We start from the raw sequence: 20,915 nt of genomic DNA, 5'->3' as shown, positions 1-20,915 counted from the left end.
GCTTATTGTTGATAGGACTGCGCGCTTATCCCAGATTAAAAGCCCATTGCAGAAGAACCCACTGGAAACTGCGGAGAACGTAGTGGTTGTCTTTGGCTCTGAAGTATATTGTCTATGAGACAATGAAATGCAGGGCCTAGGAACTGTCACTCTCGATGACTAAATTAACTTTGAAGTCTCTCTCAGTCTCTGAGGCCTCAGAAGACACTGCAAAAAGTCCCCTAACAAATAATTTTGTAATAATACTAAGGCTGAAGGTAGTTTTCAGTAACCTCCAGCAGTTAATTATGGGATTATGACTTGGAAACTGTAGGGTTTAGCAGAGCTGCTCACAACTTGGATTTTTCTTTTGTAATGAATTCCATAAAAATAATTTAAAAAATATGTTAATCCCTTTTTGGACCACGAGTTGTGTCAAAAGATGCAATGAAACCAATACACTCTGCAAAGCGTCTCAGTCCCATGAGCACTGGCATTTCCCACACAAAAATACACTGACCTTAACTTTCTGACAAGCTCTTGTTCGCATACCAATACAGCACTAGAACTACTAAGAAGGTTCAGACAAATTTGTCATCATTGTGTTAGGAATGGCACTGCTATAGTTTTTTATTTACTTGCTCCATCTACATGGTGGTAGGGCCTTGGAGTTGCAGTTTTGGTGTAGTGTCAGCTGCTGCATATGCACAGAACAAAGAAAGACCTTCATATTTACGGGAAAAAAAATCTTACTTTGGAGACTATAAAGCATTTAGCCTCGTGGATATTGTGTAGCACTGAATTCCCCAGGTTAATTATAAGCTGTGTAAAAAAGCATTGCTTTTGATCAGTTTTGTAAACTAAATGTATTCATGCCTTCCTGAATGCTTTCTCAGTAGTTGTCAGCCTTGACATTCACATAGAGGTATGGTGAAACAGGGCACTGATACCTGTAATCATCACGAGGAAGGAAAATGTCCAACAGTAGAAGACTCTCTCACAGTTCCAGCCATTCACTGGAAAAACAGCATCTGGTTCAATGTATCTGTAGGCACAGACTGTCTGCAAGGGCTTTTTGTTCTTTAAACAGAGCTCAGCTGACAGGTTACTTTCTGGAAGAGGCAGGATAATCCGTCTATTTATGTATTGTCTTTGAGAGGTGTAGCCTCGAATTAGGACAAGAGTTGGGAACTGAAACAAATGAGCTCACAGAAATGGGAGACACCAGGATTGTTGGCATGCAGGCTCTGTGCAATCAGGTCTCAAAAGCATTTTCAAAAAATGGAATAAAATAAGCCTTGTTGTTTTCATAGCTGATTAAACTGAGCTGACATCTCATCCTCCAGACACAAGCATACTACTTGATCTAACCTGTATTTGAAGAGTTGTGTGACATTCACTGAGAGTTAGAAACATCTTTATCCTTCCTTTTGAGTTATTCCAATGTTTACTGAGTGCCTGCCTTTAGAAATGGGCAATCCCTCCCTGGGAGCTGACAAAGGAAAAGCATTTGATTCATGGCAGTAGGGATTCTGCCCTGACCACCCTGCAGCACCTGACAGTCCCCAGGCTCTGGCAATCCCACCAGCTGCCCACAAGCAGTTTCCCTGAAAACAGAGTTCAATAAGGCAAATAGCTGATTTGGGCCCTGTGAGCCCCGTTCAGAACACAGGCAGAAGGATGCTACTAGTTGCACCTCATTGCTCTGTGTCTTCTCCAGCACTCTGAGAAAGTTCACTCTTCAATTCTGCCACCTCACTTGGGTCCTGCTCGTGACCCATCTCCTGGCCCAGCTCACTCTTTGTCCTAAGCCCAGTCCAGCTTCAGACCTCAGCAACCGTCCCCCTTGCTCAGGCTTGTTCAGACCCCAACGCCTGCTTCCTGCAGCGTTCCTCATGCTCAGACTTAGGAGGGAAACTGCTTTGGGAAAGACTCAAACGCATTTTAAAACTTCTGTTCCTTAAAGCAAGAAGATGGATTGAAGGAACAAGTATTCATAATAACTCAAGAAATGCTCTTAAAAATTCCTGATAATTGCTGTGAGGGGCCGTTCACAACTTTGCTAACCCCAATCACACTTCATGCTTTGCTATCTGCATCTCCCTCAGCTACTCCTTCCCAGACAAAGAGGATGTAACATAAAGTGTTAGCACTAGGCAACCACAATGTTATAATGCCAGGGATTTCCCTTAAGTACCCCACTGGAAGCAGAAGAAAACTGCAGATTTACCTAAATTGTCCTGTGAAACTGGATACAGAAGACTCTGTGTCAAAATCCATCTTCAGTCTTACACCTTCCATCTTTCACAGTTTGTGGAGATGCTGTCACATTTGCAGCAGGCTCCACTTCACCATAAGTGCATTGCAAGGCAATTCATCATCTGGCGTTGCTCTCTCAGTGCTCATGTTGCATCGACCTATGCTTTTGGTGGCCACCACACTGTGGTGTTACTTCTAAAAGGCAGCCCCTCCCATATATGCTGGGAGCATTTCCTACATCAAGGGCTCTGTCTATACACTGAGCTTAGGAGTGGACAAAGGAACAGGCGGGGGCACACTCAGCCCCCTTGATTTGTGTATTTTCTGCCCATGCTGTTTGCGGTTTGCTGTGGTAGATCTGAGACTCATTACACTTGGGAAGTGGAGCACTAGGTGACATTTGGACGTAGCAGGCTAAGTCCTTCAGAAGCTGGATGAACAAGAGCCTTCAGGAAAACACGGTGTTGCCCAGGCTCCCCTGCCTGTTGTGAGTGCTCCAGATCTTGGTACAACGTGCAGGTAAGCATTTAGTGTAGCAGTATGAACAGGACATATGTCTGCATTACAGCAGTGCTCAACCGGCAGCATGGACATAATCTGGACGTCTTCCATGTTTTTCTAGATGACTTTTTTTTACATATATTCCATAAGACTGTTGCATTTTAGGTAGTTATGTTTCACTTCTAAATTTCTGCAGGTAAATAACCATCTGGAGATTGATTTATTCTGCATACAGCACATCAGCTGGTCCCATTACATGTAATTCAAATGCTTTCCAAACTGGTAAAGCTCTGCTTATTTTAATTTCCAGCCTCCAGCCATATAGTCAGAGGTTGTTTCATTCACTGTTTGAATTCTGCAAGCAGAAGTGAAATATTCTGCAATTCAGGGCAGGTCAGTCTGTAGATTTTTCCATGATCTCAAAGCCTCGTTTAGTCAGCTGGATGAATTAGAGCTGGTAAGTGTGTAGCAGGATAAAAGAAACCTTTCGTGCTTCATAAAACCAGACTTCTGTGTTAGCTATACTATGCCAGTTTCTTGACATAGGTAAGCTGCCCACCATTTTCTTAGTAACAGGGCATTTTCTTTCCTATCCAACACCTGCAGTCTTTGACCTTGATTTTATCAGGTGTTTTAAGTCACACTGTTTTTCACTGCATCTCTGAGTTGGGATCCACCCTTGCCACCATCTGAGTCTATCACTCTTTCCCCAAGCACAGCATTAAGAGCATGAAGAAACCAGAGAGGCGCGGTGGGGCTCTGCGCAAGGGTGCTAACTCACCACACAGTGTGCCCGTGAGCTGCACCATGCAGTCTGGGCTGGCTGTGGAAAGCAGGACACAGTGAGCTTTGCTAGAGGCTCACCGTGGCTGAAGTGATACCATCCACCACCTACAGATCAGGGGTTTTTTTTCCCAAGGAGAGGAAGAAGACCAGCAGACAGGTTACTGAAAAACAGCATGCCTCTGAATCAAGAGATCAGGTTTCTGTAACTCTTGCTTTGTGCTCGGGCACCTGGTACGCGGCAATGGCTTTACTTCTTTGTGTGTCCTGCCTAGACATCCTGTGCCCCTCCTGTGCCAAGCGCCTAGAGGAACTGGCATCAGTTGTGTCCTGCAAACAGATGCCAATAAAGATCACTGATGAAAGGTAGAAAGGGAGCAAGAAACATCTCATTGCAGTTTTTGACAGATGAAGGATGCTGGAGATGGTCCAAATCTTCTCCAAAGCCTTTTGTTCTTCTGTTTCCCAAGCGGCTTGTTCTTTGAAGTTTTTCATGTGTGCGCCCAGGCAAAAACTTGGCGGGAAGGAGTTGAGCTCAGCTCAAATTAGCCAGTAGACCGCTGTGGCCTGTGGCATGCCTGCTCCTCCCTTAAAGTAAGGGAATGTGTCAATCCCATCAGCCAGTGAAATGACAAACATGAAAGCCCCAGTCCCAGGCAAATAAGCGATTCATCCGCAGTCTCAGCCACTAAAAGCTGCTGTTATTTTTCTCTGTTTCCAGAAGGTATCTTCATCCACCCTTGACCCCACAGTGCTCCTCATTGCTCCCTGTGTCTTTACACAGAGTGGCAAGAGGAGGACATGACACACAAAGGATGATAAGCCTAAGCCACGTTCTCAGTAGTATGCAATTTGCAAAGCCTTTCTGCTTCAGTTTATTCCAGAAACAGGATCTATTGAAACCCTCTATCCCTGCAGTGCAGTATGGCCATTGCTAGTAACAGGCCACAGGTTTTGTACTGAGTTTGCAAAGTCTCAGTTCTCAGGCTTGTCAGGCTTGCTTTGCCTGGACTTTTATTGACCTCCCTGCTGCTTTGTTTAAATTTGGCTTAGCTGTAAGAGCTTTTTTTTTTTTTCCCTTCTGATCAGGTGGCTATGGCTGATTTGTTTTACTTTGATTAGCACTGTATGGTACAACCATAGTTTTATACAAATAGCAGTAAGAAGTAGCTATTCTGTGCACCATGCTCACAACTCCAACTTAATATGCTAATGTTAATAGAGTTAAATCATAGGCCTGGTATGACATCAGAGGCCTTGAGAAGTGGAAGCACAGGATGTGGTGCAGAGGAGTACAGGCATGGGATGGTAAGAGATTGGGCACAGGCTTGATTCTGGAGACCTCACAGCTTCAAATGACTCACCTATGGTTGGTTAAAGAAATGCAGATAAGGACCAGGGCAAGAATGGTTTTAGGGGTAAGCAAAGAGGACAAAGAAATAGTATCTTACATGAATATAGTCACCATATGTAGTAAATCGGGATGTGAAATGGGGTTTCAGTCCAATGAAGAAAAAACAAGGTGTAAAAGCATGTTAACAATAATAAAAATGACCCTCAGAAAATTGTAGAGTGAGGAAGAAGAAACCGTCACCATCGACCTCACATTCCTCCCACTGAAGGACTCCAGATGCTGACGATTCCCTGTAACACCCCCACCAGAATGAAACCACCAACCTTAGGACCCAGATGAGCAAGGGCAGGGGGAACATAACATCAGGAATAGGGGTAAAAGTTAAGAAGTGTGTGCGTAACAACAACAACTATTATTATTATTACTATTATTATTATTATTGTTGTTGTTGTTGTTGAAACTTTTTCTGCGTAGGCATTTGGGGTTTTTTTCTGTGATAATTAGACCAGGACTAATAATGAATTTTGGTTAGAGTGCTAAGATTTCAGTTATACTACCAATAAATTCTTGTCTTTTTATATAAGGTAGGTTTCCCTTTTGCCCAGGAAAAAATATTTTGGGCATAACACTGTAATAAGGTTCCCAAATAACTCAGAAACACACTATATTTCTCACAGGCTCCCAATAACCAAATAACTTTATGAGCTGAAATCACCATGAAAATGTGAAAAATGCATCTGCCTGGGAAAGGTCTAAAGAGCTGCTTGGTCTCAACTGAAATGGTAAATGGTGTTTTGGGTAAAATAAACTTTTTTTTTTTTTCAGTTTCATCCTTCAAAACTGTTCCTGCTCCCTTGGACACTCCCTCTGTGAGTAAAAACTGATTCTGCTCACCTTCTAACCTGCACTTTGGCCAAGAGAGAAGCCACAACAAATACCTTATGAGTTAGGATACATTATTTTTAGCCACAGGTCAAAATTCAAAGAAATAAACAGAAACTCCCAAACTCCTAATCTTCCAGTTCCCCATGTTAATGTCTTAAATTTCTAATGGATCTATAATGTTTTACAGATGCATTATGTTTGTAATAAAATTCAGAAGAGATGTACTGCCATGAAACATGTGCCCTCAGCTCCAGCTTTTCTAAACTCCTGGAAAGAACAAAACAGTCCAAGGACAGGAGCCAGCACGGCAGGACAGTACTCTGGCACAACAGAGACCTGTGCCATTTAACACCACACAGAAATGAGCAAACCATGTGAAGGACTCCCCTAGTTTTGTGCTGGGATTCCTGGGCAGAATTACTGTGTAACTTGTAATTGCAAGGTAGCCTGTAATCGCAGGGGTTTTCACATCCCAGGCATCCTGGGCCTGTGGTGTAGAGGTGATTGCTCTAAGCCTGGTGGCATTTCTGATTCTGGGATTTCAGCTTCCCTCTTCCATGGAGATATTTGCAGAACATTTTTGTCTTGACTTTTATGTGTCTCTGTACACTTTGGGTTTGATGTTGCAGCCACCCCTCTGTGACTGAGGGCTGTCCCTGAAAGGGTCTTGCTTCCTCATTTCTGCTCTCCTGGCTGAAGACTCCTGCACCATCCCTGGTCCCAGTCTAGCTGCCCTGCAGCCTTGGGGTCAACTTGGTCAGCAAAACAGAGTCAGTGCCAATTTATTCCTCTTCAATCTCCAAAAAAACATGGTCAAATTTCTGGTCTAAGTGAGCCCATGAGCTCGCAGTCACCAGGAAGGGGAATACACAGCCCAGGCTTCATCTCCCGGGGGCTGGATGGCCAAGGAAAGGAAGGCAAAAGATCCAGGTCTGCTATATGCCACAGCCCACAGCAGCTGAAATGCAGAAATTAATTTTCATTTCATTGCGAAATGACTGCCCAGCAGTGACTGCACAGCAGGGGGACAGGAGGCACTGCGAAAGTGTCTCTGCTTGGTGATCACCCTGCTGTAGCAGTGGCAGAACAACTTTGGTCAAGATGATTGCCATTGGTGATAGATTTAACATCAGAGAAGATGACTGTGGGCCTGCCTGTGCTTGGGTCAATATGCCATGGATTAAGCTGCAAGTGATAATAGCATGAGGCTACCTGCTACTGAAACACTAAGCCATAATGTCCTGTGAGAGTGTCTGCTTGCTGAACCCCTACAGAAGACCCCTACAGCCAATGCAATTCCCCTCTCAGTGTACGAAGCACTACTTCCCTGTATCGATGTACTCTCAGTTTATCAGAGTCCTAGAATATCTCAAGCTGGAAGGGACCCATAAGGATTAACAAGTTCGACTCCCCGTTCCTTGCAGGAGTACCTGAAACTAAACCATAGGACTAACAGCATTGTCCAAATGCTCCTTGAACTCTGACAGGCTTGGTGCTATGACCAATTCCCTGGGGAATCTTATTGAAACACCTGTAGCAGAGGAGGGTTGCTTAACAGCTATAAACCCTGGGCAAAGACACAACAATTCCTGTTTCAGTGCCTAGTCCCATCCGTGGGTACAGGACAGGTAATACCACGTGCAAATAACTATGTAGCAGCATTTCCATGCATAACCATAGTAATGATGGGTGAAAACTGGACTGATACGTGTTTATTCCAACTGTATGAAAACTGGCCATAAAATGAAATATTTGGGCTATGGACTTGAATATCCAGACCTTTGGAAGATGTGCTAGATCTAGGCACAGTTTTGTGAGTGGCTTTGGTTTTCTCGTTGGATGACCCCTCAGACACCATTTGGAGATGTTCAGATTTGATACTTGAATACTCTCTACTTTGAATATATTGAATATATGTTTGTTTTCTTGTTAAAAGAATTCTAGATTTGGTGTATTTTCCCTGTTTTCCTATCAAGATGGTGAGATACCATCTTACTGAAATCTGTTGATGTATAAGATGGATGGAAACCCTCCTTCCTTAAACACAAGTTGCCATGAAGGGTGCTTAGTTCATTTCTTTTCTGTGAATTTAATTTTGGTCAGGTCCTTCTGCCTCATCCAACAGGCACTACCCCCTCAAGCCTGTAGGCCTTGGTCCTCTGTGTTTTATCAGGGCGCTCCACAAGTCTGATTGCTTATCCCACTTCCCCTCATTGCAACTAGCTCTGACCCCCATCCTGGGGCATGACGTCTGAGAAATGCTTAGACCAAAGCTCTCCATCCACCAGTGGTGTTTGGCCATTAACCTTTCGTTTATGTACCTGCTGTGCAACAGAGAGGCACTTCAGATATTTCCTTGCTGAACAAAGGCAGGTGTTTAAACCGAGTGATATGCTTTATGGCTCTGGGCATGGTTACTCCACGTCCCATTCGACTCTTTTTCTCTGCAGAGATTAATGTTGGGATCTTAAACATCGTTAATGCCTTATAGACAATCCATTAACATCAGTGTCTGCTAAGTGGCTAGCCATACCATTATTTATAAAATAGGGATCCCTTCCTAATGCTATGGCTACCAACCCCTTGTTTTCCCGAGCATATAATCATGCGTATTATCAGCTGAGGAGCATTTTACACTGCTACATATTTTTTACTATATAATGATGAATGTGTGTGTGTGTGTGTGACACAAAAAATAGACAAATATTGCTGTTGCACTTACTGCAGTGCATGAGCTGATTTGGTTAGACACGAAATGCAGACAGAAAGCCGCCTCACCTCTCCAGCTAATTTTAGTCTCTCCCTCTCTTCTCTCTAGCTGTGTGTGCATAAAATCACTCGCAGCCTGACAGTGTTCCAGTAACCTGTGCCACGCGCAGAGCGGGATGTACTTACTAACCATCTGCTTGCATGGCATGGGTTAACTCAGCCTGTGGGATTGTGCTTACCTAAACAAAACCACTGCAGTGAGGGGAAAAACAATGAATGGGTGGAGATGATCAGCCCATGCATTCCAGCTAGTGCAGTCCAGGCAGCAATGACAGCCTGAAGGTTGCAGCAGCATCGGGATCTGCATTCCAAGTGCACAGATCTTACTGTCTGGAGTGATTTTACGTGGAGCTGCTCTTTATTTGCTGAGCCATGGCCAGTAACCAGGCCAGCCCGCAGGATGATCAGAGCAGGCACTGCAAGTTCTTATCCTATATGTTCTACCAGGCTGTGAGAGATCACAAGCCTGTGTGGATGCTAGAAGACATGAGAACTATGGAGTATTTTTACTGGGAGGAAAATGCCAGCCTAAGAACCTACTCACCTTCAGAAGCCCTTCTCTATGCAGTGGTGCATAACCACCTGCCTTATGCTCAGTATCTGCTGTCTCATTTTCCAGAGGAGGCTCTCAAGGTGCCTGGGGAACACTTCTGCTATTGCCCGTCCTCTGCTCCTCACTTGGCCATGGCGGTCACATATGACAGGAGAGATATCTTGGGGCTGATCATCAAAATTGCACACAAGCTCCCAAGCTTGAGCTCCTACATCAATAGGACTGGCTGCTTTCATCTGGAAGATGGGAAAACACCCCTGCACCTTGCCTGCGAACTGCTGAGGTCAGAGACGGTCCTCATCCTCCTCGGAAATGGAGCTTCTCCCAGGATAGAGGACAGTAAAGGGCTTACACCGCTGGACGTCATCCTGGAGCAGATGTGGGACTCCAAAGTCAATGTGGCATCGAAAAAGCTCTGCCTCGACTACCTCTTGCTCTTCATGCCCAACCCACAGTTTAAGATGCGGAAAGTTCTGCAGGAGCATCCAGACCACTGGACAGCTTTGCTGGGGGAAGACAAATTCAACAGCCTGGTGGGGAACACACCTGCTTCTTTATATCTGCAAGCTATGCAAACTATTCTCCAGACTCTTCCCCCCTCCCACTTCCCTAAAAGCATCCAGGAACTACCTATACCTCAGGCACTAAAGCCCTTACCATCCTATGGCAAAAAGCTACCAACAAAAAATGTGGTAAATGTTTTTCCTTGACTTTATTCGCTGGGTTTTGGATTTTCAAAGGCAACTTAGGGGAGCTGGTCATCCACCACCCTCTGCATTTTAGTGTGATTTTAGTACTTAACCTGTTAGGCTATGCTGGAAAATCCAGTATTTTGTGACAAGGTTTTAAATGTCTTTTCTAATTGATTGCAGGCACGGCACTTTTAAAGGCAAAAGCCTTCCTTGTTTTCTGTTTTGTTGTGCATGTGAAGGGTTAACTGTAGTTGAGACTGTGTTATGTTTGGTTTCTTAGTTGTCAGCTGGTATCAATGTATCTGAATCCCCAATACCATAACTGTATCCTGTGTAATGTACCTGGGTAAAAAGGAACTATGTGCCCAGTGGGATTTTCAAATGGTGTAACTATGGGACTGTGTTCTGCTAGAGCTGGGTGAAATACTATCCTATACCAACAGGGTTCAAACGTCAGGTTTCCTTTCTAAAAACGATCCTGCATCATCTAGTAATAACCAAAAAAGACCGTGACTGATGCTGCAGGGACATAGAGGCAGCCCTGCAGGGTACCTGACTCTACTGAGTTACTTTTCAGCAGGTGACAGCGTGGAGGGCATGAGTTCAGAGAGGGGCAGTGAGCGTGCATTCCTGGTGTGGGGGAGAGAGACCGGCAGGACTGCTAACAGAAAGCATCCAGTTTTACCTGGGAGTGAGGGGGTTAAAGGCAATCCCAGCCCTGATGCCTCTACAGACTTGTGCAGTGGGGAAGGAACCATTTTCCCTTCTTCCAGTAAAAAAATGGAAATCAGAGCAGGGCCAGTGGAAGCGCTGTCCTTCATGACATTATTTCTCCTTGACTTGTGTTTTGGGGCTGAATGTATCCCCACGAGAGACAGAGCTCACTAACTTGATTTCCCCGTGGGTCTCAGAGCCACCGGCATTTGCTAGTTATCTTAAGCTGGGGTATGATGTTCTGCTGTTAGAAGTTGTCACTTGTTATCAACTAGAATATTTTTGCCACCCGGGTCCAGACAGAGTCCAGATCCGGGTCCAGATCCTGGAAAATGCAGAAGGTTCCCATTGACTCCCCTGGGCACTGCAGGCAGGGTGTGTTTGCAGAAAGCAGGGCTGGGGCTGCCCTGCATTCTGGGGAGCTCTGTGCCTCTCTGCCCAGGCAGAGCTCTGTCTGTTCAAGGCACTGGTCCTGCTCTCCCAGCCATGCCCAGCGCCAACAGAGAGTGGCAGGATCCCAACTCGCTTTGGGGGACATCCCTTGTTTTGGACGCCAATGTTCTCCTCTCTTTGTAAGCGCAACCCTCTGCTCTGCTGAAGTAGTGTAACCCATTTCCCCCGGATCTGTACTGAACAGCAGTGAATAAATCACTCATTTCTAAATAAATTTGGAGCCAAAAGCTGTGGGGCACAAACCCCTTTTCGCAAGGCTCTGGCTGAGAAAGGATGTGCATTCACATCTCACTAAATGGGATAATTGCTCCGTGCAAAAATGGCTCATCTGGCTAATTCCCTGCCTGTGCCGAGGCAGCTCTGCTGGAGCTGCACCCATTTCCCCATCAGCACTGGGAGCACTTCTCGGTTTCCCTGTGTGCGGGGTACCTCCCACGTGCCAGGACACTGGGGAGGTGGAGATTTCCTGCAGGGCTGTGCAACGTGCCGGGCACAGCCAGCTGGAACATGCTTTTGGAGACACCGGCATGCTCCCCCTGAACAGCCCTTCCCGCATGCCGTGGCAGCACCTCGGTGCCGGTGCCACCCGAGCAGTGCTAGGTGAAGATGCAGGTTTGCTTGTGAGGTGGAGAAAACGTCATCCCAGCCCTAAAAGTGGCAAGCAGGCTACGAAGGGGTTAACCCTCCTTTTGAAATCCCACATCCCTGCTGCTGCAGTGTCCTTCCACCCCTGCCCCTGGAGACTTGCATGTCTTTCCCCATCTGTGTCTGTTCCTCCTTGTGCGACAGAAGAGAGCATGAACGGTGGCGGAGAAATTCAGGGTCAATCCTGGGTGAGGGTTTTGCAGAGAGGCTGCTCGGCTCGGCAGCCTCTGCAGCAGGCGGAGGCTGTCACAGCTTGGGAAGCAGAGCAGAGCCCAAGGCACATTTGCATTATAAGCAGCGGCTGAGCTGCTTCTGCCAAGCCCCGCAGGCTCCCCAGCCCTGGCAGCCCCCAGCAGCCCGGAGCTGGAGGCAGAGGACAAAGCAGGCACTCGCTCCCCAAGGCTGATGAGAGCGACGAGGCAGAGCACGGTCCCTGTGGCACCCCCGGAGTCCTGAGGAGCAGGATTGGGTTTGCCCCAGCAGCAATGCGGTATCTTATCCGGATGTCGGTGGGTGAGAGGCGGAGGAGGGTGGTGATGGATATTATTAGAATAGTAATTAGGCCGTGGGAGCAGAGATCCCAGGGAAGGAGGGAAGGGAAATCATCAGCTGTTATTGCACTGGCTCGAAACCATGAGAGTTTCAGTGCTATAAAGAGTTTCAGAAAAGACAGGAGGGAGGGGAAGGCTGTTCGACTTAAAAATCAAAGGAGGCAGGTAGGGATTCTTGGCATTAATGAGGTAGCACTTTCTAATAAGGCAGGGAGCTATACCCGGAGCGCCAGAGCAACCTCCTGGGAGCAAGCAGGTCTAAAATGGTGCGGGGATCTCTTTTTGACTGTAATAGTTGTGGATCATTGCAAAGGTCAGGGTTCAGGCACTTCAGGCTTGATGGGCGGATTCGTAGCAGGCAGCAGGATGCTTGTGCGCATGCATGTGTCCATGTAGGAGGCTACCCCATATCCACCAGCCCAGACAGAGGATGGGAGATGGATTCTTGGCAACTGCTCAAGAAACACAAATTCTGGGACATGTCTGCATCTGCTACCACAGCCTGGAAGAAAGCTGATGGCCAACACGCAGACTCTGATGTACTTGGCCCAGTGTGCAACAGGCAGCTTCTCACACTCCACAGCCCTCTCATTCCTCCTTTTCCTGACCATTTTAACAAGCTATCAAGCACCAGCTGTCCCTCAGCTGCTGAGCTACCATCTGACCTGCATGTGAGGTCCTCCTGGGCCAAAGCTTAGGGCCATTAGCATTGTGGCAATGACTCTTTCCATCGCCTGTAGTGATACAAGTGCAGGATGGGGCTGGGATGTCCTTTGGAGTGGAGGAATCTTCTCCCTAAACCGGTTTGCTTACCTTGTGGTGACCTGCATGTTAGTTTGAGATCCCATTTGTCTTCAGGCTCAGTACAGTGACATTACATCAGATACAGCCAAATCTACCTCAGCCCCATCTGTGTTGACTTTTTTTTCCTCCATTCTTTCCAAGCCAGGTCATCAGCAAAAGTAAACTCAAAATATCTTCCACACTTCCGGCAACCTGACAGTCTGTAGTCGTGAAAAATCCCTATGCTTGCATGACATATATGTTAGTGACTTTGTTAATCCAAAAGGGTGCTAGGTGCTGTATAGTGACGTTTACATTTTGCATATGTGCATACTGAGTAAGTGTAGCTAAGATTGTTATTTCTGAACTTGGGCGAGAAAAAAAAAATGAGAGAGAAAAGGGAGAGGGCAAAGTCTTTGCTAATCTTTGGATCACAGGTTGGCTCTGCAGGTTACATCTTTTTAATTTAAATTTTGAGGAGTAGCATCGTCAGGCTGAGTTGTGTGTGTATGTGTGTGACCAGTTTTGGTATCGCTTCAGGGAGCACGGCAAGTGACTTGGCATGCGTGCATGCGTGCGTGTGTGTGTAAACGTGTGGGCCCATGTGTGCACACATGTGTCTGTGTCTCTGTCTGCCCTCTCCTGGTCAAACTCATAACTGACTTACAGTCCTTGTACACATCTGTGATCAATGCCTTAAGAAAGCAGCCTTTTCACGAGATAAGTGTGTGTCCCGAGCTCTGTGCTGCTAACAGGTAAGGACATTTTTTCATCCCTTGTAAAAAGGCAATAGCTTTGCTCTTGAAATGGGTGTATCCAACAGCCACAGCCATCCAGTGAAGGGTTTGTGATAGAAGCCACGTTTTATTATCAAATCCTTTTCTTTTTTAATAAAATGTGTTAAACATGCATCTTTGTCTTTCTTTTCTCTGGGCTGCCAGCAAAATTCAGCCACCTATGACTTCCTAACCCTATGCTTCTGTCTACTTCTGCAGCACCATTAGCAGGAAGGACAGGCAGATTCTGACCTCAGTTACAGCTCTTTACACCTGAAGTAACGCTTTTTAAGTCAATGGCATCACTCCCGATGTTTGGTCTAAGGAAAACAGAAACTGTTTGTGAACTTATATTCTTCAAGGCTCCATAACTCTGCCTTCAGCATATAAATAAATGTGATGCTTAATCCCTGAAAACGTTTTTACATCTTTTGTACTTTGAATGTATATACATATATATTTTCCATCTCTCTAACACTAATGGGCATTTCCCTGTTCCCAGTTCCCTTGGCTTTTTTGGGATCAGCATGACAGTGACAGATGCTGTTGTTCACTGATTAAGACTGAATGTTGCCATGCCCAAGTACAAATGAATGTTCATTGTATGATATGACTTTCTTATAAAGCCATACTTTTGTAATTTTGGTTTCTCTTTTTTAGGGGGGAAAAAAAAAACCTTCCATATAATTGTGTTTGTACATTACTCACTGCATGATTAAAGATAAAAAGCTTGTAACATGTGCTGGGAATAAAATATATATGCATACCCTGATAGGCATATTAGCTGTGAAAATAATTGAATTTTATTGTATTACTGTAATAAACTTGCAGTATCAACTTGATGTGTCTTCTCTTAGCCTGTTGGTCAAAACCACCCACCAGTATCTATTGCTTTTGCTTTGGCTTGTCTTGGTGTTTGATGATTTAATTCTGACTGCTGAGCCATTACCTCCAAAAACGTGATCTGAGGAGGGTAATATTTTCCTTCACAGGCTTGCAATAGCTGGCTGTGCTGCCAGGGGATGACCCCAAGTGATGAGGTGAACCCACATTTTAGAGATCTGCTGCAAGGTGGTGATGAATCAGAAGAAGGGGCTCAACAGGGGCAAGTGGTAATTGGTTTTGGAGATTTTAATCTTGTAGGTTTGCGTTCAGCTCATGGCAGCTTATGACAAAGCTGTTTACAGTGAATACAGCAGCGCCAGCAGCCTCCTTTCCCTGTCTGCTTTGTATGCAGTCAACAAGCTCCTTCCCTTCCTAAGGTTCTCTGTAAGGAAGGATGTCCCAGTAAGGCTTCCAGCACCAATTCCAACTGCTCCTGCAGGCTCAGCTGCTGCTGAAGGTCCTCGGGCAGATGTGCACCTCGTACCCACTGTGCCACCTCCCTCGGGGTAACAATCCACCAGCTTCTGTGCACAAAGATGAACCATTCAGCTCCTCCACTGCCCTGCCAAAGCCAGCTACCCAAAGCATTTCAGATGATGGTATCACAGGGCTTGGAATCCACCGCCAGCTGTACCCACAGGTCTCCTCAGTGCGTACTAGTACACACAAGCTATAACCCAAGGAGTTTGTACTTTAGTCTGTGGTTGCATAACAAGTTACTGGTTTCACAGAAGAATGAAGAGAGGGGAATTGTTTTCACTGATCTCACTTAAAAAGACTATCTCCTTGCCTTCACAGTGGGAGGCTCAGCCCTGAACTACTTCACCTCAGGAACGCGGTCCCCAGACATGTAAGTTTTCGGGTTATTTGCTTCCACCTTTCCTGTATTTGAGAATGAGAACCCGATTCAATTTCCCTCATGCCCTGGCAGCTCTGCTGAGCCTGACCATCAGGGCAATAGTGAGAGGCTCCAGCAGCTGAGGGAGCCCTGGGCTGACGCATCCCTCAGAGCCAGTCTCATCAAGGTACCAGGCTTTTTACAACTGTAGTTAGTTGTAGCCCATGCACCAGCAGACAGCAAGACAAGTATTTAAAGAGAGAAATGTAAAGTGTATATTCCTTTGTGTGGGGGGAAGCACTGTCAGAAGCAGATGATGCAATGACCAAAATCCTGCCCACACCTCAGTTACTTGAGTGTACCTCCCTGAGTGACTCACCCCAAATGCAGCTGATGATAGGTTTGGCACGTCCCATACTAGCCCGTGTCTGTCTGGCCAGCACAGCAGCAACGCCTTCTGGAAGCACGCACTGTGGTTTGCTGCATCACCACACTCAGCTGATGATATGGATGACTACGTGCGGCCATTGGGATCCAGCTCCCAAGACACCCACAGTTGACCCTAGCACTTGGGAAGCTGCTCTGAAGCCAAGCAGCCAGGTTTCTCTGGGGGCAACTCCCAAAGACCAGTTGAGTTGGAAAATCAGTGGTAGTTTTCCAGACTGGGTCCCAGTTCCAGCAGCTCTAGTAAAGTGGCTTTTTATTTTGCTATGGATCTTCTGCGAAGCAGAGGTTTATTGCTAGTGGGAAGGTTTTCAGTGAATTTCATTAATACAGACAGAGAGGACGGCTGTGTTCCGTACACCAACTATGCCTGCCCACGCCATCAGATGGGCAGATTCCTGTGCAGAGCTTTGAGGAGGAGGAATGATTATCACCGAGTTGCCAGACTCAAAAAAGAACTTCAGTGAGAAAAAAGGGAAGAAAGGGATAGGGAGGGGCAGTATGGCAAGATCCCTTCTGGGAAGCAGCTCCTACAGTTAAACAGAAATAGGGAAAATAGTGTGTAGAATCCCAAACCACAGTACCAGCTACAAGGCACAGAAACCACCTCCCTGACACTTTCTCCTGGGGCTTAGCTTCAGGACCACAGAGAACGTCAGGTTCCAGTCTCAAAACTGAGTCAATATAATGCCCTCATCATCCACATTGTGGCTGACATCTAGCTCAGCTGGTCTTTGTCTCATGTGGAGAGATGTTGTCACGAAGTCTTCAAGGTGACATAAGCAGGCAGTGGCATAAATGGTTCAGAGACAAAGTGGCTGCCTACCTGCTGCTGCCTACCTAGTCCCTGCCCCTGCCCGTGACTGAGCAAGGCCCAGCAACGCTGGGTCACGGTGCTGCCACACCAGTGCCGGTGCCACCCAAGGCGACGGGGGCTCTGGTAATGGGAATGAGCAACCAGGCAGGTGGTGTTACTCCTTTCCAAGGTTGCTTTTAACTTCAGCAGCAGCAGATCTTGTTCCTTGATGCAAAATGAACAAGGGTGATCTCTAGTAATGCTGCACCAACCCCCCTCCCCCATGCTGTATGTTATATGCACCTAAGAATGACCTTAACTGTCTCCTTAGAGCAGATTTGGTAAGCTCATAACAGTGAAGTCTTCTAAAATGGGAGAAGAAGAGGCTGACAAGCATGAGAAAAGGAAATAATCACCACGGCTGGCTGGAAACTGATGTTTCTATTCCACCAAAAATTACAATATTGCAAAACACGCTTCAATTCTGATTCAGGATGAAAATTCAAAATACCAAAATTGGTATGGACTCAATTTTACAAAGAGGAAAACTGAACCAGATCTAGCAAAATATTTCTTAAAAAATAGCAAAATTATTATAATGTTGTCATATTTTGCTTTTTCTTTTTATTATTTTATCATATATTGCAGTGTTACAGGACAAAAAAATAATGAATATAGCATGCATTTAAATTCCTCAATAACATCACAACTGAAAAAAAAAAAGACAAAGTCAAAATTTTCTTTATCAAGGTAAACTATTCTGACAGGTGAAATTGTTAGTTTTTCTTCTACCAGAAATTTTGTCGAAGTAGGAACATAAAAACCACACTGCTGGGTCCACCCAGCACCATGCTGTGTCTCTATCCCTGGCAATAGGAGAGGCCAGGTAAGGAGAGCACCTGAGCCTGGCCACTTTCTGCAGCTCATTCCCTGCTTACTCCCTCAGTACCCACAGCTGTTGGATTGGGGATATTAGAGGGTACACCCTTGCCTAGTCCTTTAGTATTCATCTTTTGACCTGGTGTCCTGGTTTCAGCCAGGATAGAGCTGGTTTTCTTCACAGAAGCTAGTGTGAGACTGTGTTTTGGATTTGGGATGAGAAACTGTTGATAACGTGCTGATGTTTTGGGTTGTTGCTGAGCAGTCAAGGACAGTCCAGCTTCTCGTGCTGGGCTGCCAGCGAGCAGGCTGGGGGTGCACGGGGAGCTGGGAGGGGACACAGCCGGGACAGCTGACCCAGGCTGGCCAAAGAGATATTCCCTACCATACGACGTCATGCCCAGTACATAAACTGGAGTTGGCCGGGGGGCGGAAATCGCTGCTCGGGGACGGGCTGTCGATCACGGGGTGGTGAGCAACTGCTGTATTGGGCATCACTTGTTCTTGTACATTCCTTTGTTGGTATTATCATTGTTGTTCCCTTCTTTCTTTCTGTCCTATTAAACCATGTTTATCTCAACCCACGAGTTTTTTTTCCCCAGTCCTCTTCCCCGTCCCACTGCGGGAGGGGGAGTGAGCGAGCGGCTGCGTGGTGCTTAGTTGCCGGCTGGGGCTAAACCACGACACCTGGTGTCGCACATTTGTCTTTTTTGAGCCTGTTGTTACAGTCACATCCATCCTATGGCAGCAAGTTATATTCGGCTGCACCGAAGCCCATCTGCCAGTTTTTTGCCCACTCAGTTTAGTGAGGTCCTTCAGGTGACTTTTGCTATCTGTGTGGTGTTTGCAGGCTTGAAAATGTCCAGTACCATTGCAAACACAGAGATTTCACTGTTCAGTCCTTTCGCCAGTCATTGGTTCCAGTACTGATCCCTGGAGGACACCACTGCTGGCTCTTCTCTGTGCCGAACACTAAATTCCACCCCTTGCCATGCTGTAACTAGCTTTCACTCCATGAAATAATTCCTCTGATCCCCTAACATTTTTATATCTTTAATATCCTTTGGTGTGGAACCTTGCCAACAGCGTTTTGAGAATCCAAATACACTATGTTCACTGGATCTCTCCTTTATCCTTTTAAGTTAGGTAAAGTCATTACAAACAATTCAATTTTTGTGAAAGTATATTTTGCAATAAAACTCGTTCTGACAAGAGAGATAAGTATTAAAAACCATTGTCCACTACAAGGACCTAAAGATTTTTATAAACTGTGCAAATCTGCTTACAGAAGTATCTCCCCCAGTGTGGAAGTGTTGCCCCGTTTGGGATGGAAGCCAGCAGAGCAGCTCAATACCTCACCATGGTACTTCCCTGTCCAGTTGTCCTTTCCACTAAAGACTTTAAAAGCTCGATTTTAGGCTTGTAAAATATAGCAGTCCCATCACAGTGTAAAGCACAGTGTCTTGAGTTTGCAGGGGAAATCTAGATGAGATTTTAAAAAAGTCTCTTCTGATCTTGAGGCTTTGACTGAAGCCGAAAATGAGCAGCTACAGGACAAAAATCTCTGTTCTTCTGCCTGGAAGGTGTTAGCAGTGACACTGTAAGCAGTCTCTTTTTCTCAGTTTACAGATCTTGGAGAGATGCTATTTTCAGCTGTGATGCATATATTTTCAGACACTAAACTTCTCACTGATATAGTTGATTGCTTGATCAAATGTTTTTTTATGGGACTCCTTCTGTGCGTAGAACTGAGCTTCAGTGATAGCTACGGGCTTTGGCTTACTTCTGTACCAGCCGGCAGAGCCCTGCATGGTGACAGACAGAGATAAAATTACATTCTATGCATAATTTGTGATTTAATGAAAGAAAAGCAAAAGTGATAGGAAGAAAGAGCTCTGCCTAAATTAAGTTTCTGCTTAAAGGTGTGTTCCCTAAGAGCTCAGAAATCCACATGCTTACTTAGACCACCTCACTCAGATCTGATGAGCTTCAGGAAGGTGTAAGGTACAGTAAGTAACCCAAATTTGGGATCAGGGAGGCTGAGGGTAGCTTTCCCACAAAATTAGCCAGATCTCCTTTTGCAGAATTAACAGGTTCTAGAAACAGATTTCTGCTATGTGTTCTTTGGAAAACATGAACCAGGTTTCAAAAGGTCTCAGTTTTACCCCAACACACATCATCATCATCCTTTCAAGTATAAAACATCAATTAAATGACAAGGTCCAAACCTAAACCTGTCCATGCCCATTCTTAGCCCCCTTTTGCTGATGTCTAGACCCAGGGGGGGCCTTCCACCATGTCCTGAGCCTTTGCCCCCCACTGCCTAGAGGGATATATGAACACCCAAATTGAAAGCTCTAATAATTAGTGCACACAGCATGCAGCATGGAAACACAGGCAAGCATCACGGCTGACGTGAAGGAGGAGGACCTGCATGAGTCTTACTTCTTTTTCTCACTCTCTCTTTTGCTCTCTGGGTAAAAAGACCCTTCCTCAGCCAGGCAGGACTCCACGAACAATGCTGGGGACAAGCAACCTCCCGGTGCGGTGCTGGTGCCAGCTTGCCAGGTTTCGGCACCGTCGCCAAGCCTCCGCGCTGGACCTGTTGGTGCCATTGCTCTAAGATTCAGGAAGGCAACTCCTTGCCTTTAGGAAGATCGGGTCAGACTTTACATAGGCAACTGCAGGTTTAGTTTGTGGTAGCTACTGCTTTTATTCTCCGTGTGGAACTTTGTACCGTCCTCAATAAAATCTAAAGGCTGTTGAACCTAGGAGAGCTGCTAATGAATACGCTGTCACTAGCTAAAAGCAAGGAAAAAAAAGGGTATTTTAAAATGAAAGCCCCGTGTTTAAGTTTTACACTTCAAATGCTTTAAGTGTTTTTTCTTCTTCTTTCGTTCCTGCAGCGTTGCCTGAAAGGCCAGTTTTGCCCGGCTATTGCCTGATTCGCTACATGGCTCCCTGCATTTTCGCCATGGGTCCTCAAATCACCACAGGTTTGAAGTGGATCCGTCTGCACCTTTTCTTCCGCCTCTCTTCATCGTCAGGACCACAAGAGCCTTGTGGGGCTTTTGAACTCAAATGTCATCTTTTATCGGAGGGAAACTAAAGGCCGTAACTCATGAAATGGAGGAAACTCAGCTGGGCACAGCAGGATGAAAATAAAAGGGGATTATGAACAACCCTCCTTTCTCCCAGGCTTGCCCTGGCTTGTTGGGGGTCAGAGCTGCGGAACATGAAGAAGTAAAAGCGACTTCTTACACCTGCGCAGCTGCTGCTGATGATCATTTCTGCACACCGCAAATGGTGTGGCTTTTTTGTGGTCGTTTGGTTTTATGTGTTGGGTTTGGTTTTTTTTGTTTTGTTTTGGTTTGGT

The 20,915-nt window shown here is 45.8% G+C and overlaps 1 protein-coding gene across 1 annotated transcript; it reads left to right on the top strand.

Moving 5' to 3' along the window:
• Positions 1-8,902: 8,902 nt before the first annotated feature.
• On the top strand, positions 8,903-9,793 carry LOC104615047 (ankyrin repeat domain-containing protein 9-like). Its single transcript, XM_010289039.1, has one exon. It carries the CDS (start codon positions 8,903-8,905, stop codon positions 9,791-9,793), a length of 891 nt encoding a protein of 296 aa, XP_010287341.1.
• The last annotated feature ends 11,122 nt before the right edge of the window (positions 9,794-20,915 follow it).

Source organism: Phaethon lepturus, unplaced genomic scaffold (assembly GCF_000687285.1).
Source record: "Phaethon lepturus isolate BGI_N335 unplaced genomic scaffold, ASM68728v1 scaffold15286, whole genome shotgun sequence".
Classification (NCBI taxonomy): Eukaryota; Metazoa; Chordata; class Aves; order Phaethontiformes; family Phaethontidae; genus Phaethon; species Phaethon lepturus.
The sequence above is the reverse complement of the archived record's forward strand: the minus strand, read 5'-3'. Positions and strand labels throughout refer to the sequence as shown.